The sequence below is a fragment of the Rhinolophus hipposideros genome, assembly GCF_964194185.1.
Source record: "Rhinolophus hipposideros genome assembly, chromosome: 20".
Lineage (NCBI taxonomy): Eukaryota > Metazoa > Chordata > Mammalia > Chiroptera > Rhinolophidae > Rhinolophus > Rhinolophus hipposideros.
The window spans coordinates 18973785-19001030 of record NC_138066.1 but is presented as its reverse complement, the minus strand read 5'-3'; the positions used below and the strand labels follow the sequence as shown (position 1 = coordinate 19001030).

The window sequence follows — 27246 nt, the reverse complement described above, 5'->3', positions numbered from 1 at the left end:
TACATGAAACTATTTCCGGGCTATGTGTCAGTGATATGCTTGTCTATTCCTATGCTTATACCATGTAATTTCTTTCCATAATATTCCTTAGTATTATTACATATTGTTCTAGGTTAAATTGAGACTAATTTTAAGGCTTTAAAAAAATCCTTTTAGGACCTAATATATGTAGAAATGTTATTCTTTTGAGTCTGCCTACTCAAGAAATGTATGTATGCCTTATTTGTTAAGTCTCTTAGAAGAGTTATTTTAAAATGTGCTTCACGTAAGTTCTGCAGATTTCTTGATAAATTATTAGTCATCATATGTTATCTGCTGTTACTACGAATGGGATTTAAAATAGCAGTTAACATTTATTGAGCACTTATTTTATGCCAGGCACACTGCTAAACATATTTCATGTAAGCCATCAATTCTATGCCTCGTTTTATAGATGAGAAAACCGAGACACAAAGTTTGAGTAACTTGCCAGATGCCACATAGCTAGGAGTGGAGATCTGAACCTGGTCTGGCTCCAAGGACGATGCCTTCCATTACTCTGACCAGATAAATTTACAAATTTTTTTTCAAAACATAAATTTGAAAATTTGTGTTTTTCAAAGTATAAAAACAAAGGACTCTTTACTTTCAACATGAATTTGCATTTGAGGAAGAAAACATCAATGAAAAATGGGAGTTCATAACTATAATGTGCTCAGCCTTCTAAGCAGTCCATACCTTCCCATCAAGAATAGTCTCCCATGTTGCTCTTTTCTTGCTTATTGGACATTCTTCCATTTCCTGCATGGCTACTTCATACTCCCCATCTAAAAGCTGTAAGCGCCTGTTAGACAAACACACACACTTTAAAGTAACCTATATATTGTTATAAGTACATAAATTCTACATCTTTAGATTTATACTAAAAAGCATTTATTAAATTTATAAACTAGCTTATATACCCGACAAAATTTTAAAATACACCTACACTCCATTCTTGACAAAAGCAATTTTAATGATTTGCACTAGTAACTATTATTACTAGAAAATTATTTCATTAATGTAGCTACTCAGATATAACTTTAAACATTTGAAGTATAATATGCCTAAGGTCTCAAAACTTAGTAAGTATTAAACATTAAGTACAGAGCATGTGTGCAGGCTTTATAACTTAAAAACTGTGTTAACAACAGTGTTCCAATACTTGCCTTATGGGACCAGTAAGAATTATGCCTTTGTTATTTTTAACTATTGTGAATATTTGAACTAGAATTCTTTACTTTTATACTTGACCAATAATCTAATTTATAATTGTAATGAAGACTCTATAAGATTCTGGGGGCACCTGGCACATATAGGTGCTCAATAAACATTTCATGGATGAATGAATGAATACAAGTTCAATCAAAGAATCAAATTATACCCACACCCACAGTAGTTTTAATATGTATGTACATATATGTGTGCGCATATATAATTTTTTCCATATTTTTAAACACTGGTAACACTACTACCCTAAACACCATTCTTCAACCATGCTCAATAATTAATTGTATATAGCAAGAATTTGGCTTCTCTTCATCAATTCTGTTAAGTGATAATAGCTAACATTTATTGAGTGCTTACGATGTGCCAGGCACTATTTTAAAGATTTGCACAGTTCATTTAATCTTCCCAATAGCTCTATGAAGGAGATGCTATTACTCCATTTTTTTCAGAAGAGAAAAATGAGGCACAAAGGGCTGAAGTAACTTGCCTTAAGATGACACAGTAAATAACCAGAGCTAGCAACTGAATCCAGGTAGTCTGTTTCCAAAGACAGGCTCTTAACACCAAATGATTTTGAGACTTAAGTATTTTTGTCTTTATGCTGTTAACTGAATTTATTCTACTTCAATGATATAGCAGCAAAGCTATTCAACTTCGTATTTCAGAAGGCAAATTTTATTGTATTTGAATAGGTAATACATTCATATACTTCTAAATTGAAAAGGAGCTTCCCTCATGCATTTACATGGCTACATAATATTCTATTTTATGATTGTACATTTGACAAGTTCAATCCAATTTACTCTACTACCTGTAATGTATAAGGAAGCCCTTTTTCCTCACAGCCTCGTCAGTAGTGCTTCATCAAGTTTTTTGATCTCTGCTAAACCGGTAAGTGAAAAAAATGGCATCTCAGTGTACTTTTATATTCAGATGTCTTACCTGTGAATTGTTTAAGAACCCTGTTTTTTTTTTGTTTTGTAAACATTTTCATTATATCTCTTGCTCATCTACTGGGCTGAGGTGTTTCTCTTTTTACTTAGTATGATCTTTTCATATTAGAGAAACGAGATTATCTATCTATACTATAAATTTAGATTATTTTCCCCCAACTTGTCCTTTTTATTTTGACTTGGTTTATGATGGGTTTTATTTTTTGTTTTCAGAAGTAGTTTTTTATTTTGCTCAATTTTTCACACTTTTTCTATCTGGCTTTTGAATTTGGTTGTTCTTTAAGGAGACTTTAATTTCTCTGAGATTATAAAAAGAATTTTTACACGTCTAAATCCCCAGACCTTGGCTTGCAAATAACTTTTCCTCTACTAAAAGGAACCAAGACTCCCTGAAGAAATGGCCAATTCCAGGGCAGAGGTAGGAAACGGAGAATGTAAGCCTGGAATATTTTACAATCCCAGAAAAAATATAAATACTGCACATAAGTCAAAAAGACACAGGAGCCTGCTTAAAGGGGCTCCTCCTGTCCAAACTTGGAACAATTTGAGCAGTAAAATTAATAACCACATGAATAGATTAAACCAGGCTGACTAAAAATGGAATTCATTAATCCATACTGATTTTTTTTTAAAGAATGCTCTTCTTTACAGGAAACTGCCAATAAATGTGGAAGAAATGATAGAAAGTAACCAACTGGCAGCTGACATAGGGATAATTTATTCAAGCAAGAATCATCAATGGATGCTCAGCTACTGGATAAAAGGCTGCTGGGGGAAAGGACATTTACTCAGTTTCATGTATTACCACAGATATTACACATCAATTAATTAAAGGGAAAAAGTAGTGTTACATGGAGAAATATGGTGAATACCACCTTAACCAAGGGATCACACCTAATGTGTTTGTGATGTGCACAAAGAACACGTCACGATGTGGTATTCCTGCCCAAAACGTTTAATCTGATCTATTCCTTAAGGAACCAACCACAAAAGTCCGAATTGAGAGACATTCTGCAGAACTACAGGCCTATACTTTTGAAGGAGACTGAACAGATAATGGCAACTGACAAGTAGCTACAGATCAGTCCACAAATGGGGGAAGGGGAAAACAGCTTTAGGACATCATAGGGGTCATTTGGGGACAGTACTGTATTTGTTATATTGTGTTAAATTTCCTTAATATAAGTATATTGTGATTATACAAGGAAATGTTCCTGTTCTTAGGCGACACACCTTGAAGTGTTTAGGAGAAATAAAGTAGAGTGTCACAATCTAACTTTTAAATGGTTCATCACAAAAACAAAATACACACTCACAAATAAAGCAAATGTGCTAAAATACTAACTACTGATGAATACTAAGTGAAGGATACGTGGGTATTATTTACCTATATTGTTCTTTCAGTATGTTAGGGAATTTTCAAAAGAGGTTGGGGGAACTCTCCCATGGTTTTTTTCTTGGTACTTTTTATCATTAAATAAAAAGCAGTATTTTACATGTACAAAGAATAAGTTAATATATACTTTTCTTGGCTCTTTCTCCTATACCTGACATTGAAGTGTGTTAACCAACAGCTACAAGAAATCATAGCATGCTATAGATTTCACCTCACTTGCTGTCAAAAAGAATGCTGCATTTGCTTCCTAGAGCTTCTTTTACTCACACTAAAACGTTTCACTCCCAGAGGAAAACTGCCAAGATTATAAATCCAAGTGTTCTTTGCTACCCTGGGCCAAATGCACACAGCCATACAATAATGATTACACACAATTTTCTTCCTTATTTTTGGTAAAACATAATCTCAAGATTTGCACAGGGCCCACTTCATTCAGGTCTCTGCGCAAAGGCTACCGTCTCAGAGGTTTTCCTCTATAAAACAACCACTTATTCTCTTTTTCTTCACAGCACTCACCACTAAGTGACAACAGTTGATATAATTGGGTGGGGGTGTTTCCTCCACTAGAAATTAAGCTCCACGAAGGCAGGGATTTTCTTGCCTTCTTCCTGCCTAGAACAGTGTCTGACAGACAGTAGCCACTCAGAAAATACTTGCTGAATAAACAATCTTAACCGAGCCATTCAAATACTTCCTCATCTATGTTTATTGCTTTCTATGTGATAAAGAGAAAAATTCAGTACTTACAAATTTGTTTTTTCAGTCATTAGAATAAAGAGAAACCAGGAAATAGTATCACCACTATATTCTGCTTCAGAATAAAATCCTATCTATCTAAAATATTATGGGAGCCTTGGTTGTCCCAACATTACCTGTTTTTATCAAATACTGTCATTTGTGCAACAAATGTCTTTTCCCCATCTTCTCGATTTCGTTTTCTTCTAGCTGGAAGTTCTTCATTGACATCTGAATTTGACAAACATTTCTCATGAATCAAATATTCAAGCAAAAATGTTATATTTATGATATATGGTCCCTTAACATATTACATTTATCCCAAATGATGTACAAATTATACTTAAGTTGCAATATACTATCCAGACTTACACTCTTCAATTTTGTTTTTACGATATGTATTTATGTCCTTACATTTTTTTTTTTATGTCCTTACTTTTTGACATTCATTGACATTAACCCCACATTTGTGCAAATGTTATTTTTTGTTCAGAATGTTCCTCCTCATTCATGGCTCCTCATTCAAGAACTTCAAAGATTACTTCTTCCAAGGTGCTTCTCCACTGAACTTCACATTTACCTCTATTATGTGACGCCTCCTTTTGCTACAAATGTGATGGACCCTTGAGCAACACAGGTTTGAAGTACATAGGTCCACTATAACAACCCCACGCAGTTCAAACCTGTGTTTTTCAAGGATCAACTGTACTTATCTTAGGTCTATCTCTATACTCTAGGTTTTGAGTCTTTGGAGGATAGAACTGGATGTTTTAATCATCTTTGTATCCCCAGCATCTGTATGTTGGTTAAATAATTACCTCAAAGGTAGATTCAGAACTATTGGGATAGATAGGTGATAACCAAGTGTAATAAAATATTAATTGTACAATCTAAGTGGTGAGGACATAGTTGTTCACTATAAAATTCTTTTGACTGTTCTGTATGTATGAAATTTTCCACAATAAAATGTTTGGGGTTAGGTGAATTTATCGTCTACTGAGACTAATTTCACATACCAGTCTTTTCTATCCAGTGTTCAATTTATTTTTTTACTACATGAAATATGTTTCATCATGTACTAATGAGAACTTTACAAGTTAAATACCTAGTACAGCACAATAGTCCATAGTCTGAAGAGCCTGGGCAATCTACCATAAAATTATCTCATTAGACTATCAGAGATTTGCAAATAAAGGCCATGCTACTAGAACACATGCAATTTCTTTCTAGTTCTGCACCATTTTCTTCCTTGGAATGGCAGTCTTAAATAAATTATTAAAATAACTCAAAAAGAGGGGTGCCAGTTGGCTCAGTTGGTTAGAGCGCCCTGCTCTTAACACCAAGGTCGCCGGTTTGATTCCCACAAGGGCCAGTAAGCTGTGCCCTCCACAATTAGATTGAAAAAAAAACCACAATGACTTGACTTCGAGCTGATGGGTCCTGGAAAAACACATTATTCCCCAATAAAAAGAAAAGTAAACACAGTAAAATAAAATAAAAAAAAAAAAAGAAATAACTTAGTACAAAATTATGACTATATGACAATATACTGGTTCAGTCACTTTCACTGACCACCTTAATCTCCAATGACAAAAATCTAGTAAAATTATTAAAATAAAAATTACCAATATTTTCATTGGTTTCTCCATTAATCATTCCATTAAACTCTCTTCTTCCCGGACGAGTCACTCTAAATAGTAATGAGTAAGACTTCACCATATGGCTGTTACTAGGTTCAAATTCATTACTGGAAACTGCAAGGGATGGGAAATTTCCAGGTTTTGTTTGATTGAGGTCAGGATTCAAAGGCACCTGCTTTTTACCTGTAGGAACTTGCCTTATTGGACAACTTACATCCTGTAAAAGTAAAGATTATTAAATTATATTTATTTAGACATAAGCAGTAAGAATTACAATAAAATTTGTAATCATAGCTATAGAAAACATGGCATAGGCATAGCTATAAGAAACAAATAGCACGCTAAAATTCTGAAAATTGTGATGAAATAAAAAGAAAATATGTAATAACTATATTCTAAATATTAACACAAATGATTTCTCTAATGTATTGAAAATGATGATATAATATAGCCAATATTTAGCTGATGGTCATCTGAGTTTTAAATCAGAAATATGGAATTAAAACTATGCTTAAAATGTTAAACTCGTTAAATTAATCTTTCCCCTTAAATTTGCTACGTTAACAAAATAATTGATGGGACCATTAGAAATGAAAAAAGATAATTATAATAACCCCACTGTCAACATTATGAAACAGTACATTAATATATTTAAATGTTGTTTAATAGAGGCAATATTAATCATCTTATGAGTAATGTTCTGTAATTATATCACTAGCGCTATGCTGAAAGAGCATAGTTGAAAAATTAGAAGATGCATAAATCCTTTATAACAAAAAAAAAATAGTACATATTTTATGGTAGCTTCTTTTTAAAATAAATACATGTTTATAATCTAAAACCAACTCTATTCTATATAAGAGTATAAAATGAGAAATGCAAGTATCTCCCCTGTCCCAGGTCTTACACTCCAAAGATGACTAATAGTAGTAGTATATCCTTCCAAGAAAAGGTTTATGCCTACCATTTCTTTTGAAACACTAAAAGGATCATATCATAGATACAGTCACATATTTTTGCCGTAATGAAAAAATATACCAGAAAATTTTCATATTACTACTTGTCATGTGGGTATGGGGGTTAGGTGGGCGTGGGGAGTGATATTTTTTAACTTTAAAGATTTTCACACATACTTACTCTACTGTTTCCTATTTCCTGTCACCACAGTCCACTCCATACCAACGCACTAGCACAGTTTTCAAGCCCTGTATCACCTTACCACGATTTTGGAAGAACATCAGCAATAGGACCTTCATATAGGTCATCCCTACTCTTAAAATACCCAAGGACTTGAGGCTACTAAAAGTATTATCTGTTGGCTCTGGTGGATTGCCCAGGAAATTTAACCATCATGACACTTGTTTCTATAATGAAATGATTTCATCTTATAATGAAAATGTGAAGCAATGTATTAACAAGTTAATGGCTGATAATGCTGGCAACAGAATTTCTTTGCCTGAGAGTAGTGTTACAAAAGATAATCCTTTTGGGAAAAACTCTCCCTTAGCCCTTACTTAAAATTTCATGGGTACAATTATCTAAAACAATAAGCTAAGAGACTGAAGTGGTAGGGAAGTAACTAAATGTATGTCTTAAGATGCTAAAAGATAGTTTTTTCCCCTTCATTATCAGACTCCTATAGGACAAAGTTTTACCCATATACCTAGTATAGTCAGATTAGAAAAACCATGAAGATCTGGAAGGTTGGCGAAAGAGGTTATCAGTTTCACAATTCAGGCAACGTATTCAAAAACTTTCAAGGTTTAAAAACACAGTATATATGCATAAACATATTCAATTTAAAAAATTTACTTAATCTACCAATATCGTTTTATGTTACCTTTCTTTTTTTGTGGCAAACTTTCACAAGCAGGACTTCCAGGGTAACAGAATTTTGTTCATTTTCTGAATTTTGTGATGGCTTATCTAAATAGAAAAATCAAAACTTAAGTGTATTTTTTAAAAAATTTAAATACAGTACTCATTTTCCTAAGTTTAGAAATTTCAAACAAAAAGGACTTCCTATAATGAAGCCTCTTCAGAAGTTTATCCATTCTTTTTTCCCCAAAATCAGTTTCAAACATGCAGCAAATTCTTAAAAAGCCTTTACATATAAAGTCATTTGTAAATAAACCTTTCACAAGACAATTGTTAAGTATCTTTTTATATATTGTGATTTTCTTTTGATTCAAATAGCTCAATTATTTCAATTAAAACTAAAAAAATTACCAATCACTTCTGCTATAAACATTTAACAATTATGATAATAAAATAATGCAATAAATTGCATTTGTCTGTATTTGTCAAAAGTATTTTTAGTTCAGGAGAGACAACCACAGACAAAATAAACATTTTTAATTTTTTTCTTCTACAAATATCTATTATTGAAAAATTAGTTTAACATACATTTAAACTAGTTATTATACATGTTTCACTTTTACTGCAGAGATGTTAAACTAAAATATCTTTGATTTGACCAGGACTAATGACCAACAGGATAAAAAAAATGGATTTCAAAAATAGTAAACATTATCAAAGTTGTACAAGCATATAATTTCACAAGAAAGATAGCTATTTTTTGACCTTTTCCCCAGAATTTCTCTAAAGCCAGTATGAGACAGCAAAAATTAAGGTATTATTTACAATCTAGAAGAACGTCTTGGTTTACAAAATTTAGTATTTTAATTTTAAATAATAGTCTGTATTCTCTGTATCAATTAACTAACAAATGCTTTTGCAAATTACGGTTCCAGAATACTTCTTCTCTATGACTTACTTGTCTTTAAATTCCAAAGGCCTTAATAGTTCAAAACTTTAAATATTTATTAATTCATCATTAAGTTTGAATTATAGAAGTACTATAATAGATAAATCCATAAACCTATACTGAAATAAAATAATTTTTGTCCTGAGAGGTTGGACAACACTTATTTCTATTTAAAAATTCTCCTTATGCAGAGTGTGTGAATACAATGCATTTGAACTAGTCTCTTTGAAAGTTATATCCAGGAAAACACTTTAACATAGCAAAAAATAACCCAGTGTCTAAAGTGCTGTAACAAACTCTCCGAACAATACTCACCATGAATAGTACCCTAACAAGCTTTGTGTATTCATTCTAAGCAGTTTCAAGTAGTAATTATTAAACAAGTCTTCATTTAAAAACAAAAGAAAAATAATCAGACTTTAGGGATCTTGATGTTGGTTTTCTATCTTTGTTTCTTAAAAAGCATTATTTTTTAAAGCAATACATCTACTTCCTTCTAGCTTCCACTAATTTGATTATAAATAAAATGATTTTCTGGAAACAGAAGTGTCAACAGAGTTAACTTTCTCATTTACTTCAGTAATATGAAGAAGAAGAAAAAACTGCCAACTGAATTCAAGCAATTTTTGAACTTTACATATTTCATCATGCAGACATGAAAAAAGCTTAATTAAACTACTTTCCAATTAATCTCAAGTTATTAATTCAAGTAAGTTAATATTAACTAACCAAATATTAATTAGTAAATATTGTTCAATTAATATCCAGTACTAATTTCAGTGATAGATAATTTATATGTTTTACATAAGTGCCTGAGAACAAAGGAGTAATAAACCTATAATATTCAAATGATAAGCTAAATTATCAGTCCCCTACTACTTTACAAGTACCACAGAAAAGCAGATAATGATGAATGATTAGAAATAAGGACTCTATGTAAATGATTTAGAGAAAAGATTAAAACTGACTAATTATCAAACTGTTCTAATAAAACCTTTTTATTATTAAACTCTGTTTCTTACTAAATACCAAGAATGACCAATTTGAGATGTTTTTTATGAAGGTTTTTTTTATTCTATTGAATAATTAAAGGATATATACAAATTTAAGATGAACAAGCCAAAGGGCATTTCATCCATTCTGAAATCAACTGAAACTTAACCAGCATGCTTTCAAGTCTTTTAATGATGTAAATAAACATGTATATAATTTTTTTGTATAATATCTAACATATTGATATATTCCATTGGTAGCAGTGGTTGTTTCAGTTGTTTTATTACTATATTTTTTAAAGTTACATAATGTGATACCATTAACTCAAAATGTTTATGTAAAAAGGGTTCTACTCAAGAGACTTCACCTATTCCAGGTTTTTAAGGCACTTAATTAAAGTTTTCATCATTAGTCTTTACATAAAGTTCAAAAACCACAGGAAATAAAAAATGGCAAAAAATCTAAGGAATTCTATTTTATGAAAAGATTGTTGTGTTATTTTCTACTTATGATCTCTGTAAGGATGTTTCTGAGTTGGGTAAGATAGTATTTTACAGCCTTTTTTTTTAATAGCCTAAAAAAGTATGGTTTAGAGATAAGAGCTGGAATTTCCTGTATTTAGATATGAGTCAGATGAAACTAACATTTACCTTCAAGAATGATGCAGAGCACTAATTAACAATTTCAAAATCTACTTAAAACGTAAATGGGTAACAGGTAAGCAAGGAGACCAAACTATGAACAAGATCTTATGTATCAAGTCTCCCTGCAATTTTTAAAAACTTTTAAGGCAGCGTTTCTTAAAATTTGTTCCTCAGACAACCTATTTCTGAATTACCTTGGTGCTTTATTAAAACGCAGACTCCTAAGCTCTACCAAAACCCTACCAGACCTAAGTCTTTGTAGGGTCCAAGTATATGTATTTTTTAAAAAGCATCAAAATGATTCTACATGCTGAAATTTAAGAGGTGCAACTTAACAACTTCTAAAGAGGTGCAAGTTATATTCTGCACAGCCCATCACTGACCACACAGAACAATAATGGAAATCGTTGGAGAGGTCAACTAACAAGAAGTTTAATGATCAGAATCAGCAACTTTTCCAATAAATATAATTTTAAAAATTTATACACAAGAAATATTTCTTTTTTACATTCACAAAGGTGTTTTGTTATTAAAATGCCAATATGTTTACTTTCAAGTACATACCATTTTTGTGGAAGAAACCAGTAAAGGTAAGCTGCAGATGAGCTGACAAGCTAAATAAAACAAATAAAACATTTTATCACTTTAATGCTCTATAACAAAAATAGCCTAGACTTTAAAATGTAACATTGACATCAAAGCTACTTCAGGTTAATTTATAAATATTTGATTTTCTTATTATTAACTATTGAGCCCACTGACTCCAAGCTTTTCCTGTTAAGTATGACATCCAAAACAGTGTGTCTATACACATTAAAAAAAACAACAACAAACCACAACACAAAAATAAAAGCATCAAAGGAGTAAGGCAGATAAAAACAGACCACCAAATGAGAAGTAAGATAATTTAATGTGCTTCAGTGTTGTAATTATAAAATGGGAATAAGTTTCTCTTCCCACCCCTCAAAAGTTTTTTTGTTAAGTGTAGCTGAATCCATGCAAAAGTGTTTGAATATTTTAAAGCTATGGAAATTCAAGCTTCTAACAAATGATACAGAACCATCACTTTCTATTTCAATCAGGGGTGAAATACACAATTACAAATCTGCTATAGATTTATAATTTACTGTTTCAACATTTCATTTTCACTTTTAGTTTTAGAAGCAATGGACAAAGAAAAGGAAGTATAAATTTTAGTGATCCTTTTTGTTTTGAAAGTATCTACTAACAATGGAAAAACTATTAAGATGGGGTAAAATAAACAGAAACATCAACAGGCTTTTGTAGTACCTTCAAACTGCCAAAGAGAGCAATCTATTCATTGATCAGGAGCCATTCATAACTTTCCAGAACATAATTTCTGTCGTGTGATAGACACCAGATTATAGAGGGCTATAGAGAACAGATGTTTGGGAAAGGGAAATAGTACTGATCCCTTACTCAAGAATTTCCCTAGTGTAAAGAATGAAAGTAAATAAAGGGCAATAAGGATGCATAATGGGTCTTTTTTTTTTTTTTAAATTGTGACAATCTGAGCATTCTTATAATCAGGGGAAGAATTATATAAAGACACTGAGGGAAGAGAGTATTAAGGAGCTAGGAATGATTGGAAATGAGAGACTATATTACAAAGAGGTTAAGTCTTTTTAACTTTGCCCGGGACTCTTCTTTTTCTTAGAGAAGTAAGAAGTGAATGAGATACTTCTACAGAAGACGTGAGGATGCCTCTATGTTCTCAGCGAGGTAAGCCATGAAATTGGATGCTAACAACCTACAGGACAGGGGCCTCAAAGGGCATTTTTAGAACAGTACTAAGAAAAGTATGCTAGGATATCATTAGAGGACAAAATGACTACGGAAGAGTAGAAATCTAAGGGTCCAAGCAGAGTTAGACAACATAAATATGAGGGGGAAAATAACATCTATAACTTAAGTATCTTGAAAACAAGTAATTCATGTGCATTACTCACTTTCTGAAATAAACCAGATACATTTTAAAAATACATCAAGAGTAGGGAGGAGGAAGGTTGACTGTAAAAGAGGCATGAGGAATTTTTAAGGTTCTTTATCTTGACTGCAGTGGTTACCTAACTATGCATTTCTCAAAACTGAAATATATACCAAATATATACCAAAAAGAGTGAATTTTACTGAATACAATTCATACCTCAAAAAATAAAAAAAAATTAAGGGGGCTGACTCTAAAGAAGCCCAAAGGAATTTTTCAAGGCAATGGAAATGTTGAAGTGCATACATTTGTCAAAACTATATACTTAAGTTGAATGTATTTTATTGAACGTTAATTACACCCAAAGTTGATTTTTTAAAAAGCATATTTGCCATTTACAAAACCTACATGCCATTTTACTAAAAGATAACTAGCATTTTCCTATAAAATTAGTTCCATAAATGTCACCTTACAAAGCAGAATTAGCAAAACTGCAAAACAGCAAAACATCACAGGAAGAAAGGAAGATTCGATAATTTCCACACGTTAGAAGATAATACATTAGTCACAACCAAGCTATCCCATTCTTAGTTGCTTCAGTTAAACATACACACTAAGGCCAGGTTAATTTTCTTAAAAATACCATTTTGTATGTATCATTCCTTCCTCCAAATTTTCTAATGGATCCCCAACTGTCAAATCTTTTCTCTAATTGCTGTCTATAATATGGTCCCGTTTCTTTTTATCTCTACTAAAGACTATTTAGGAAAAGAGATTTGAAAGATCAAACAGACAGAAAATCAAAGTTTGAATTCTGGTTCCAGTTATTATTAGCTGTGACCTGATATCTATAAAACGAGAAAATGACCTCAGGATTGTGAGGCTTGCATAAAACCCATCAAAGTACCCTCTTCTACAAAAAAAGGAAAAAAAAAAAATCCCCAACCATCTCAGAACTTAATGATTAGTTTCTTTTATAAGCACTTGTATTTACTATTTTTTGTCACTACTTTTTCACACAGGTTCTCTTTTAACAATTATTTTATTAATACTGGTGTTCCTAGCACCTAGCAGTGTCTTATAAAAAGGCTCTCAACAAATGTTTTTCATAAGGATAATGATGTGCTCCTAAAGTACTACGATTTTTAGTCAGGAATCATGACCAGTTAACACTGTAGTACTTATAGTATTATTTACATTGTTTTTATAGGGAATGTGGTTCTAACTTCTAACTTTGCAATGCCAGAAACATCTTGTATTGCTCTACCCCAGAAAATATTTTAGTGTTACTCAAAATGTAGTCTGCAAACTGACTTCATTGGGAAAACTTATTCCACAAGGTAAGAAAATGGAAAATAAGACTAACAAAAGATTTGAAATTGAAAACAAACAAAAAGGTCCTTGACCACAGAAGGTTTGAAAGTTTTAAATGGTACATTATAAGTTAAATCAGATTGTAAGCACATTCAGCCATGATTATAACATTGCTTCTTTGAGAAGTAATTCCAAATTTCAATTAACCAACTTAAAAAATAACTCTGGGAATGTAAGTTGCTATGCACATTTTCTTCCTCCTCCCCCCAAAAAAGTAAACACTCTGATATGAACCTAGAATACAATGTAACAATGAGGCCCAGTTGATCCCTTCCACAGGTGGTCTCATACTAGGAAAAAGGCCAGTTTTCTTTCCCTTCTTGATTTACCCTCTTCCCTCTTGTGGCTACTGAATCCACATCTTAACTGGTAAGCTGGATCAGAAGAAGGGAAGGAAAAGAAACATGTAGGATTGGTCAGGCCTATTTGGTTTTAGGCTGCACAGGTCTAGCTTACATGATCAGTATAAGATATCACACAAGGATTTGGTTCATCTTTGTGGTATGTTCCCTATCAGTATCTTCTGAGGAAGCAAGCAATATGACAATAGGAAACCAGATGGGGAATTTGAAATTGTATATAAGATTCCAAGCACAATTTTAAAGCAGTCTATGGAAAGAGGTTAAGTAAATTTAAATTCACAAGGGATTAAGATTTTGAGATGAGATTCATGTAGGGAACTCAAATTTTAAGAATAGTCAGATCCCACAGGAGGAACAAAGTTTTTACGCTGGAAAAAGACCAAGGTTAGTGCCTCTAGTTTGGATACATTAATCTGACAGTGATAGGTATAAGCCTTCATTTCTAGGGTCAAAACTGTGTTACCTCAAAACAGGACAAGTTTGATAAGCTATATGGCATCTACATTGTTAGATGTTAGTTAGCCAACTTTTGTTTTTTTTTTAAGGAGGGCTCAGTTCTCAGTGGCCCACATGGAGATCGAATCCGGCAACCTAGGCGCTACTAGCACCACGCTCTAACCAACTGAGCTAACCGGCCACCTCCAGTTAGGCAACTTTTCTTTTTCTTTTTTTTTTTAATTGGGGAAGGGGAAGAGGACTTTAGTGGGGAACAGGACTTTTTTCCAAGTCAAGTTGTTGTCCTTTCAGTCTTAGTTGTGGAGGGTGCAGCTCCAGGTCCAGTTGCCATTGTTAGTTGCAGGGGGCGCAGCCCACCATCCCTTGCGGGAGTCGAACCGGCAACCTTGTGGTTGAGAGGACGTGCTCTAATCAACTGAGCCATCTGGGAGCTCAGCGGTAGCTCAGCTCAAGGTGCCATGTTCAATCTTAGTTGCAGGGGGCAGAGCTCACCATCCCTTGCGGGACTCGAGGAGTTGAACCAGCAACATTGTGGTTGAGAGCCCACTGGCCCATGTGGGAATCGAACCGGCAGCCTTCGGAGTTAGGAGCATGGAGCTCTAACCGCCTGAGCCACCCGGCCGGCCCTAGCCAACTTTTCTTATACATTTAATGCTATGATGTTTAAAGCTGAGGAGCTAGTGACTATACCAAGCCCATTATTCTGGAATTCAATGTCTCTTTTGAGGTTCAGACACAAGGATGGGAACCCTTTGTAGTGAGAAGATAAAGTTGAGTAAAGGGAGGAAATCCATTACATATAAATGAATCTCCTTCCAGAAGTATTGTAGCCAAAACATAAAGGAATTACTGTCAACACCAAGATTATACAAGGAACATTTTAAAATTTGTTCTTAAACACTTAAGATTTTCAGAAATCAGATATGCTTAGTGGTGACTGCCAAGACACCTTCAGGAGTAGGTAAAAAGAAATTTATAGCCCAGGTTCTGAAAAAGGAACCACTAAAATTCAAGCATGAAAAGATGCTGATTTGAAAACAACTTCGAATGTACAGTCAAGACACGATTGTTAAAAAGAGAAAGGAAGGAAGAAAAACATTGGATCTTATTAGTAATGGTGGAAAAAAACAATCAACTTAAGCTGACCGAAGTTTTGAAAATGCAGCTAAAACTACAAAAGAGAAGGGTAGCAACATTAATGCGATATATTTATTTAAAATAATTTATGGCTTTCTTAGGATAAAGACCAATATCCTTAAATAGCCTACAAGGCTCTGCATTATCTGGCCAAGGCCATCTGCTCTAGCCTCATCTAATGCCACTTTCCCTGTCGGCTTACTCTGACCTCAAGTGACGTATGTATAACATTCCCTTTATCTAGAATCAGCTATCTGCTCACCCTCTCGTCCCATTTTACTCATATTATCTTTCAAATCTTAGCTCATTTCTTCAGGGAAGCCCTCCCTGACCATGACTATTCCCAAATCCAGCATCTCAAACAAGAGCTGGTTCTCCTGCTTTATACACTCATAGTTTCCCTATACTTTCCCTTTCCCAGCACTTATTTTATAATTATACTTATTATACAAAAAGCCGTAAGTCTTTTTCCCCTAAATGCCAATAAGCTCCATAAAGGTTGTGTCTTCATCTGTTTTGCTCACCATTATATCCCCTAGGATTTAGTATAGTGTCTGGGACATAGTATACTAAGTAAATAAGAATCCCAGAAAAAATAGATCCAGGCCTTCTTATAGGACAAAAAGATGCTTAAAAAGGGAAGATTACTAATTTAAAAGTTTAGGTTGTAATAACAAGTGATGAAAGGCACCTTACTTTACTAACCTACTAAAAACACAGGCTTGAAAACATCCCTAGTAAAAGCTTTAGTTCAGGTATCTTTTGAGGGGATTTCTCCATCTACTAACACCGCACCAGCAATGACAGATGATTAAGGGGAAGAGAGAGGAGACATTCTGCTTCTCATTTGGCTTCAGGAAATACTTTTGAAAGCAACTCCAATTTGGAAATCTTTTCACGCCGACTTTTTAGTTAGTGGAGATGAATTTAGAAGTCAGGAGTTATGACTCCTAATTCCAAAATTGATAGGATTAATAGTGTAAGAGACCCCTGGGATCCTGCTAGGATAGAAAAATACAGAAAGACCAGAGATTTATTTCAATAAGCCAAAGGCTTGGTCAAAACCCAAAATAAATTCAAAACCCACAATAACTTGGAGTGCCAAAAATGAGTTGGAGAGAATAGGATATATGGCATTATATCAGATATTCTAAAAAGAAAAATAAAGATATTTTAAATATACATAATCACACCAAAAAAGCAAGGAGAAACATGAGAAAAAACTTGGAGGAGACTAGAAGAGACACCACTATGAATTTCTAAAATTTGCTCATTGCTGTGGAATTTGCAGAAGCCATTCTTCTAAAAAAGAAACAATCTCCATGATGGTAGGCTTTTTTTATTGAGTTTTAAGTTTACAAATGACAATTCTGGTCTGTTGTTATGAACTGACCGACACCTTAAAAAAGTAAAAACCATGAAATATCCTATGTTTTTCTTTTTTCCATCAGCTCCTTCCCAGTAAGTTTCTGCCCTTATCTGTGACTAAGAAGACAACTGTATATCTAGAGTATAAACTACATAAAAAATGCTGGAACACCAACTTCATTTGGCACAGATAATGCTGAGGATTCTGTTTGGTTTGTAAGTCACTACAAATGTCATAAATAGGTCAGCCATTTGATTATTCTAACTTTGGGGCTGTAGTACTGGGGTATTTTTGTGTATCTTGATATTATCCTGGAACTTTGGAGCTTTTTTGTGTCTCTTGATACTCCCCTAGAACTTTGGAGCATGAAATACACTGGGTTTGGCAGTGGAGCTACTATAACTTTGGAAGTGCTAAAATAACATGAGTTCCAGTAGAAGATTCCCAGGCTATAGCTGTTAAACAGATCCAGAATCCAATTAAACTGAACAAGATTTCTACATCTGAAATGCTATAGAATAATATATTAATAGGTGAAAGAGAGGTACTTTTTTGTATAACTTAAGATTTTAACTTCTACTAATTAATGTCAAGGAACAACAAAGATTTATTCTCTTAAGATTTGTTCTCTTGTAAGAGAATTTGACCAGAGATTTTATAAGCAAAGTTTCATAAGTGCTTGCACTACATATTGGTGTTTAAGAAACATCTTATAATCCTATATGAAAATTTTAGTACAATAGGATCATGCCTTATTTGAGATGAGAAATACACTGAATTCATTTAATAATATGAGGCCTTGGGGGTAAACTTAAAATGAAGCAATTTCCCAATTCATTTTACAGACTCTGGAAGCAACACTCAGATATTCATAAGATGTTGGGGCGTGGATGGGGTCGTTGAAGCACCCGGCACAGTAACTCAATGCCTCCAGGGACTAAGATGCCTTGTTGAGTATTAGCTTGGTCAGCTCAAACACAGTGTTAGGTTTAAAAAAAAAAAATCTTAGGGGGTTGAAATGGTTAACTCACTGGTCCCAGCTGGATCGCAAAGACTGAAAAAGTTGTTTTTCAAAATTACAAGCAGGAATTCTATGCAAACCTGTAATGTTTCTGAGTTGGTTAACAACATCCCTGTTACAGCACTCGCTTAGCTGTTGAACCCATTCGGTCAAAAGGAACAAAATTATTGGGGGAATAATTTTGTTATTATTAAATTATTAATAATAATTTAGTATTATTATTAATATTAATAATTCAGAGAGAATTGACCAGTATGTTATACCTCCCTCACAACAAACACTCTAAAGGGAAGCTCTGTAATACTTATCAAAGCCAATGTCACAATGAAATAGTAGTAGGGTTTAGCAGTAATGCAGAACCTTGATAGAAAAGATGAAGAAAAGGGTTTTCTGCTTTTTGGTTCATTCTTCCTTCTCATATGAACCCTGAAAGACCTGGAGGGCAAACTATTAAAGTGTTCAGGAGAAAAGAAGCAAGGAGGTCCAATCAGACTCTGACTACAACTTACACTTTAAGTAAAAAAGGCCCTGAGGATCCCAAGACCTTTGTCCAGGGCAGGTGACCAGACAAGGATCTGGAATAAACATTCAAGCAAAGACCAGAGTGCGCAAGCACTGGGAATATTCTCAGTCCTCTAATGTACACCTTGGGCAGTAATAGATGGAGTAAAGATTTGGGAGCTCAGCTTCTAGAACAGACTACACCAAAGCTTATTTACAAATCAAGATAGGCTAGATATGGAACTAGAAACTATACTTTGGTCCTCCAAGATTGAAAGATGTAAAATTTAAAATGTGATTTTACGTTCAAGTAACAACCTAATTCAAAAGCCAAAGTTTAAATGTAAGCATCTGCAAAAATAACATCTTATACAAGTTGCTAAAACGAGAAACCATACATGAAGCATCATTAAGTCAGTGTATATATATCCCATCTAAATTGGTAAAATATGATTTAAAATGTCAAGAGAAAAAGAAATTCCTGTGGCAATTTTTTCAACTCCATTCTTAAAAAATCTAGTATTTTCAGTTTTGCATTCTCCCAAAGAGTAGTCAATAAATAAATAAATACCACTCATCTTCTTGTTTCTCTTTAGAATAGTATGCAACTTTCTTTAGTTTACATAGCAAAGAATAAATAGAAGCATGCTGTCTAGGAATGGAAGCATACTGCTTAGTCTAGGCAGATATTAAGCTAGTCAGCACATTTAAGGATTAGTTCTGGGTATCATGTTTGAAAACACAGTAAGTAGATTTTATTCAAATGGTCAATCAAGTTTACGACGCTATCATGTGCTATACATATTTCAAATATAGAGTTAGGAGTATTTTGCCTGGAAGATGTAAATAAGGGGAAGGAGAAAGTGGCAAAACAGAGAGCTCTGAGATTTGAAGAGACATGATGTTGTGAAGCACCTGGCCCAGCACCTAGCACAGAGTAAGTATACCGTAAGTATGAGTCTCCATTCCTCCTTAGCTGAGGTAGTTAGATTATAACACCAACTGCAGAATTTATAGAAACTTGGATTCAAAATGCAAGAAACTGGGAATAGGGATGAACAATGAACACAGCTGTCTTAGAAAACAGTGAGTTCCCAGCAATGGAGATATTCAAGATGAGGCTTAAGGATTCTTTGCAGGGATGGTACAGAGGAAGTAATTCCGGATTTGTGTATGAGTTTGGACCAACTGACCTGTAAGGTTCCTTCTAATTCCTTATAATATTAAGGTAATCACTAGGGAAATGATCACTATCATTTTTTCCTCTTTCCTCAAGTATGTCACTTAATGTAAACTGATAGGTTATCTTACCTATGAGATTCTTGCTCTCCTTTCATTTTCTCTACTTTTGATAACATATCATCAACTTTAAATGTTTTCCTGGAAGAAACAGATAAACAAAATAATCACTTCTCAACTGGGAAAAACAAACAGATTACACTTTATTGTCACTATAATAGGCAAGTTGGAAATCTGATTTTTATTATTTTTAATTAGATGAATTATGGATGTTAGCCATAACAATGAATACTATTGAGACAGTGTATGTTATAATACAGCAGACAAGCCTTCAAGCCCCATCTCAAATACTAACTTTTCCATGAAACCTTTTGCAATTATTCCCAAACCAGAGTGATTTCTCCTTACCTATGGCATTTGGTTTATATTTAACATTTAGTTTCTTAACTGTGAAACTTGCATAAATATTTTATTTCTCCTGTTACATTATAAGCTCCTGAAGGGCAGATACTGCATTTCTTCAAGAAAAGCTGCACAGTGCTTGGCATAGTGCCTTATACTTGGTAGGTACTCGAGCATCTGTTGGACTAAGCCAAACAAATGCAAACTATGTATATTTTGAAATATTCATATTTTTATTAACGAACCTGACAAATACGTGCTAGCACTATCACATAAAAATGAATAGTCTACATAACACATCTAAAGTTAACAAAACATCCTCAAAGATTATTAGCAACGGCTAAAGTTAAATGATATATCATTTTAAAGAGATGGTTGTCAACATCAAGAAAAATTTTTGAAGTTTAGAGGATATACCCATCAAATGATAATAAAATTATTAGCTTTTTAACTTGACAATTTTAAGAGAAAAAAGTAATTTTTACACAAAATAGAAACGTAAGTTAACAACTCCCCCCACCCATGCAATTTAAGAATGAACAGATTCTAAAACAAGCCCCGTCTTTCTTAAGTTGGTCTATTACATGTCCTAGAGATAGAGGCTAAAAATCTAGATCCACATGTTAATTGCAAACAAATATTTCTCTTTATACTCATATACTCTCTTCAAATTTAGGACTTGAAAAGCTTAATGTATTCTGCATTAATTAGTTTGTCAAGCTTGAATTCAGATACTAGAATTTACTAATACGCTCATTTCTCAAGACCAGCTATTGTACTTAATTTCTATAATAAAAATTACCAGTAGAGAAATGTTAATGTAAATGGGTTACAGTAAAATACTGATAGGAAGAGCAGAATTGATACAATCTATATTTCAGGTGAATAGCCTCCATTAATAAAAGATCTTTTAAGAAAATAAAGCTTCTCTCTTTACCTTTAGAGTTACTGAAAACTTCAATATTAAAGTTTCATCCAATAGAGCATAGTAAGTACTTTATGAAGGATGGCAATACATTTTCAATCTCCACAGATAAGAGAGAAGAAAGAAGAAAAATGTAAGATTCCTTTAAGCTGGTCACAAAGAACTTTTCAGTATAAACACTGAAATGTACTACTGAGAAGGGTTGTAAAATTACTGGAAACTTTTAAGAATAATGTTTATTCTTTATGTAACGATCAAGAAGAAATCCTGTCTGTAGGAAGAAAAGTTAAGACTGTAAGTCACAAAGTTCATCTGTTCTAAAATTATGGAGTTGTGCACAGAAGTGCATAGGAGAACTGAACATTAACAATTTGAAATAGGTAAGATTATAAAGGCAACCTAGCCTTCCTTAGGAAAAAAACAACAACACATAAGCAACTATACAAAAGCAGCCCCAGTCCCCATCAGCAAGTATTTCTGTTCTTTAGAAAGGTACTGTTACTATAGCTCAGGTTTAACAAGCAAAATAGTTAATCAGTCATCAAAAACGAGAATATTTTTGAAATTTAGGAAATTTACTTGAAAGGAGTCAGAAACAGTTTACATGAAACTAAAATGGACTCAATAAAAGATGTCATTCTCCTCACCAGTATTTCCATTGTGTCAGTGAAGTGTTAGCCTACAGAATTTGAATGCCTCTTTGATGCGAGACGACAATACAAGGAAAGTTTAACAAATACACAAGAATTGATATAACTGAGTGTATGACTTCAAGGGGATGATATGTTTATTCCAACAACGAATATTATGTTGTTGTAATAATAAAAAAGGAGTTCCAAAAACATTTTCAGCAAAGGAATAGTACTAAAAGCAATTTCGTAAAAGGAGTTCCAAAAACATTTTAAACAAAGACCACAATTACTGAGATAAACACCACCTTCAAAGCCACCAATTATTTTGAAAAAGACAGCGCTCATTTAAAGATATAAGTTGTGGCATAATTTCTCAAAAATTAGTCTTAATGTCTTATACAAGCCAGGCATATAACAAAAGAATTAAGTGATTTCTAATGCATTTTTGTATGGAAATAAACTAAGTGGCATTTATACATTTCTTGGCTGGAAAATTGCTTCGAAACTCCCCCAAAAGACAATTTTTTACCTAAAGGGCAATAAATTAAGAAAATTAGTTTCTACTACCAAGCTTTTAAAACTGCATCCACCCATTAGCAGATAACAGAAACTTATCCCACAATGAGACAATCAAATAGTCTAATAAAAAACACGACAGGAATGTAAGTTTTCAAATTTATTTTGAAAAAACTTAATCACTTTTAAACATAAATTAGGCAGCATCCTAGATGATAACACAACTGATCTTCCATACTAAAAATACTAAAGACGAAAAGTTAACCACTACTTAATCTGGCTTACTGTCTGTTTTTACACAGCCAACAAGCTAAGAATGGTTTTTACCGACAAACATTTACAATTGATTTGATGATAGAGAATGCTAACTTTAAACCCCAATTAAGCTGAATGTTATCTCCCACTCCGCAAAAATAAAAGAATCCCACCTCTCACTAGTAGGCCTGTATTACAAACCATTATACTCTATTATTATATTTTAAATTTCATCAATAAAAAATTTATGGACATTCTCTCTTTTTGTGTAAGTACCTACAGCCTACCTTATATCCTCAGATCTTCCTCCTAGAACACAAAGCCTAAAAAATTTATTATCTGGTCCATTACAGAAAAAGTTTGCTGAACCCTAGCATAGCTAATGGAGTAAAAAGGTAAAGAGCTGACAAATTTAATTCTGCTGCCTAATTCATCACCCTCTTCTTCCTAGTAGGTGCTTATTAGCAAGTTTCACCTATTAAACACAAAGCTCTCTCTAGATTCAGAAAGATTACCAGAAGACAAATAGTTTTAACATTTCAATCCTTCAAAATCTACCTAGATATATCTACAAAGCTGAAATACGTCTTGCTATAGAAAAGATACTGCTTACTTAGTAACCAGTAGGAGCCTCCAAAGGAGTTTAGTTTCAAAGTCTATTGAGATAGCGTAATGGTTTTACCAAGTAAAGACAACAATACCTAATGCTTAGCAAAAATTCTCTACTTTAAAATCGTTCACGTGATATGCTCAATAAATAACTTTGCATGTAGGACTATGAACTAGCATTCCTTAATTACATATGGTTAAATTTAAATATTACAAAGTAAAAATAAGCTCTGTCCAACACTTCCAGACTTCACTTTAAGAATAGATGATTACGAATTATTCTTTTAAGGACCTTCATCCCACTGACTTCAAAAGCATTTCCCCTTTATTAAGACCACCACCAAAGACATAAAATGAGGCTTTCTGAGACTATCATCGTAGAAGCGAATTCTTTATTGTTAGAACAGATGAGAAATATTCAAAAATTAACTGTTACATTTATATATCAAAGATAGTTCCCCTAAGTCCTTTGGTAAATATTTAAATCGTCAACTTCTACCAAACTTGAAAATAACTAGTAGCACAGAATAAAAACTATGTCAGTAAAATCACTTCGTTCATTTCACTACTAAATCATTTCTATTAGGAAAAAACTGGTAATAAATGGGGATTTACAAAAATGATACTACTAAAATTAACACTTTGCAACCAATTCAACTTGTCAATATTTCACCTTGGTTTTCATATTTAACCTTTAATTAGAAATAGTACTTTAAAACAAAACTTCACAATGGTTTGATCAATTTAAAATAAGGTTCATAAAATGTACCTTTTGATGTTTGTTCTGGAGTTTCGATGAGACATGTAAGTAAGAGTTCTGTGCAAAAATATTGGCTATAAAAAAAGTTTTAAAACATTAAAATCAAATAAGTGAAATTCTAAGAAAAAAATAACATCGACGAATTTTGTTAATGACTTACCGCTATAAGATTTCGAGTTCGAAGAAATCTATAGATCTGCGTTGGTTCTAAGTAACAGAAAACAAAATTCAAACATTATCTAAATTTACTTATTATTCAAGATGTCAAAAGAATACCAACCCAGCTCATGTTATAACCAATATAAACCAATCACCTGTACAGAAATCATAACTAAATATTTACATGAAGAAAATCAGTATGCACAGTAAGATCAAAAGACACTGGATCTACGGCATACAATCACAAAATTCATCTACATTTATTTTAAATTTACAATGCCCTACAATCTTGTTCTTAGGCCTTATATTTTTAAGGTAGCTACTTTTTAAACTAGTCTGTACGTAAAACTGAACTAGTTATATTCACTTTAGCTAATTTACACTATTTATAACCCATCTCCTTCCAAAAAGTAGCTGGAATTAGGTAGCTAGCTGCATGCAGCAAAATAACTACTTATTGGTGCCAAATAACAAATTGAAATTTCCACTTTTTAATTGGTCTTTTTAAAAATTTGTAGTCAGCCAAAACGGAATAAGTTTCCTATGTGTCCTAATACAGATAAGATGAAAGTAGTAATATTGAAAAAAATCTGAGACACAAATTGTAGTTACATTTTTCAATAAACATTTCTAGTGATGGTTCAAGTTTTTAATCTATTTTGCTCAATGTAAATATTGTCAATATATAAATACCACCTCAACACTTATTTTTAAATAGACTGATTCCCAGTCTTTTTAGGCTGAGTTTAGTTAAAATTTGTTATAAAGGACTTAGGTTGTACATAAAAAATATTTTAATACAATACCAGTGTATCAGTTACATTAATGACCTATTAATATCACGTTTCTTTAAAACAGTATCAAAATGAACTAAATGACATATTAATAAATACATCAAAGCAGTTAAACTCAGAAACTAAGGTCAATAATAATAGAGAAGAATCGAGTTGTTTTGTGATCAAATCTAATTCTTAATGACAGTTCACTTCTCCAAGGTAGACTCAACAGAAAGCAAAATAGCTAAAACTTTCTTGGAGGACTTGTCTTCTCATAATATTTAGAAAGAATTTTTTAAATATCCACTTAATCTTAGTTTTGTTCCAAAAAAACTAAAAGGAGATGAGGTATTTTAGAAGGGGTGCAAATGTGTATGTTTATTGTTATAAGTATGCTTCAGTTCTCCACTGTATTTCCTATTTAAATCATCTCGATTTATGAAAATATATTAAGCAAAAGTAACAATAATGTGAATCTCAAGCAGGCTCAGTATTTGTTTCAATAAAAACTGAAATTCCTCGTATTAAATTCCAATTAGAATTTCATGAAGCACTGAGAGAGAATGAAAGAAGGTTATTAAACAATGTAATACGTGTTTCCAAGCCCAGCTGATACCATGCCCTTAACATATGCCAAGGAAAAATGGTAAATAAGACATTCAGTGATAGAACTGAGTTTATTCAACTTTCTGTGAGATATGTAGTATTAAATATCATCCAAATTATAACTTCCACACAAAAGCAAAAAAGGAAACCAATCAGGATATACTATTAATTAAAGACCTATAATTATTTATAGTCACGTTTGTTTATAAATTCTATTGTTTCCTGACACCTTGCCCCCCTTTTTCCCAAATTAACTGGTAGTTTTGCCCTCAACACAGACCTTGACGTAAGAAAATATTTCGGAATTAAGACAAGCACAACGGAAAGATCTCCTAGATCGTCTCCAGGAAAATACTAAAACACTACCTTGTCTCAGTGTACGTATCCGTGAAATGGGTGGACAGATTTGAAAGGTTTCAAGCATCAAAAGGTGCCATGTGAAGATGCAGCACCAAGTGAGTGCCAAGGCATTTCAGACGAATGACAATTTTGTCGATTTTACCGCATTCGTCTGTTCACAGGTTTAATTTTGCTCAAAACCTCCGACCGAAACCCTGGTACTTCTGGAGTACGAAAGGCACCAAAGAAAGCCAGAACTCGTCTCGGGATCTGACTGCAGATCTGAGAGCGCACAGCTCTACCCTCCCAACTGTAACCTCCTCACCTGAAAGACGCCTCCTCTTAACACGGGGCCCCACTGCCTACGCTCCGGTGGGCAGCTTCGGGGAGTCAAGACCCTCGCCTGAAGCCCCGATCCCACCTCTCCCAAAGGCCCCTGACTTCGGGCCCCCCGGCGTCGTAAACCCCGGTGGGGTAACAGCCCCCTCAATGTCTCCCTCCACTCCCAAATTAAGTCGACTCCCGGCGAGGAAGGGGGCCCAGCACGAGTGTCCCGATCCCCGAATGCTGGAAGAGTGGGTATTCCTGCCCTCCAAGCCTCAAACACACTCACTCTCAAAGGCCTGGAGGAAAAGCTCGTGGTCAGCCTGGACGTGCTCCATTTTCGGCTTCTTCACGGGTAACACCGCAGCCCCCGCCGCTGCCGCCGCCGCCGCGGAGGAGGAGGAGGAGGCCGAGTAACTGCCGCCGCCTCCACAGCCCCCGCCACCGGATTTGCCGCCCGACGCCGTCGCCGCCGCCACCGCCGCCGAACCCCCAAAGCTGCCTCCCCCGGACCCCGCGCTGGGCCCCGAACCGCCCCCTCCCCCACCGCCGTGCTTCTGAGGCGCCATCGCGGTTCCTGCCTCCTCCCCCCGCCAGCTACCCGCCGGGCGGCCCCGGAGAGTAAGAGCCTGCAATACCAACCGCTCGCCCCAGCAGGCTCCGGCGGACCGAGGGGGGAAGGAGGAGAGAGGGGAGGAGAGGGGAAGGGAAGGGAGGAGGAGAGGAGGGAAGGAGGGAGGAAAAAAAAAAAAGTGTCTCCTCCTAAGAGCCCCGCTCTGCTCCGGAGGCCGCTCACCCTAGCCTAGCCTGGCCCCGCCCACTTCCCCCGCCCGGCGCTCTGATTGGCCGGCGGGAGCGCGCGCCGCCCTGCCGCCCAGCCCGTTGGCCCGCGGATTCCCCCGTCAGTCACGCGGAGGCGCTTCTCGCGGAGGCGCGGCTTGGTTGGCCCGTGCGCGCTGCCGATCGCGGGCCCGGCCGCCTCTTTGAACTGAATTCGCGGGAAAATTAGGGGTCGGAGCGGCCTTCCTGCTGGCCCCGGTGCATTGTGGGGAGAGAGGGACCCAGCAAGCGGCTTAAGGAGCCGTTTCTCGCCTTCTGAGCGTCGTCAGTCACCGCCCCCAGGGGGTACAGGACCCCTGAAGAGAGGCGGGCCTCTGAGG

At 34.5% G+C, this 27246-nt stretch overlaps 1 protein-coding gene across 2 annotated transcripts in view; it reads right to left on the bottom strand.

The window, feature by feature from the left end:
- SUZ12 (SUZ12 polycomb repressive complex 2 subunit) overlaps positions 1 to 26895 on the bottom strand; it is a 36810-nt gene extending 9915 nt beyond the window's left edge. Inside the window, exons 1-10 of one of the 2 annotated variants that reach the window (XM_081029487.1) lie at positions 26729 to 26895; positions 26376 to 26462; positions 24043 to 24089; positions 23892 to 23956; positions 19856 to 19924; positions 10941 to 10990; positions 7813 to 7898; positions 5958 to 6189; positions 4470 to 4563; positions 718 to 823 (exon numbers count right to left, since the gene is read on the bottom strand). In XM_081029487.1, coding sequence (XP_080885613.1) covers positions 718 to 823; positions 4470 to 4563; positions 5958 to 6189; positions 7813 to 7898; positions 10941 to 10990; positions 19856 to 19924; positions 23892 to 23956; positions 24043 to 24089; positions 26376 to 26424 — 798 coding nt within the window. In that variant the 5' untranslated portion in view covers positions 26425 to 26462; positions 26729 to 26895. Of the gene's footprint in view, positions 1 to 717; positions 824 to 4469; positions 4564 to 5957; positions 6190 to 7812; positions 7899 to 10940; positions 10991 to 19855; positions 19925 to 23891; positions 23957 to 24042; positions 24090 to 26375 lie in introns of both variants that reach the window. The other variant, XM_081029488.1, reaches the window with a different exon arrangement.
- Positions 26896 to 27246: the final 351 nt, after the last annotated feature.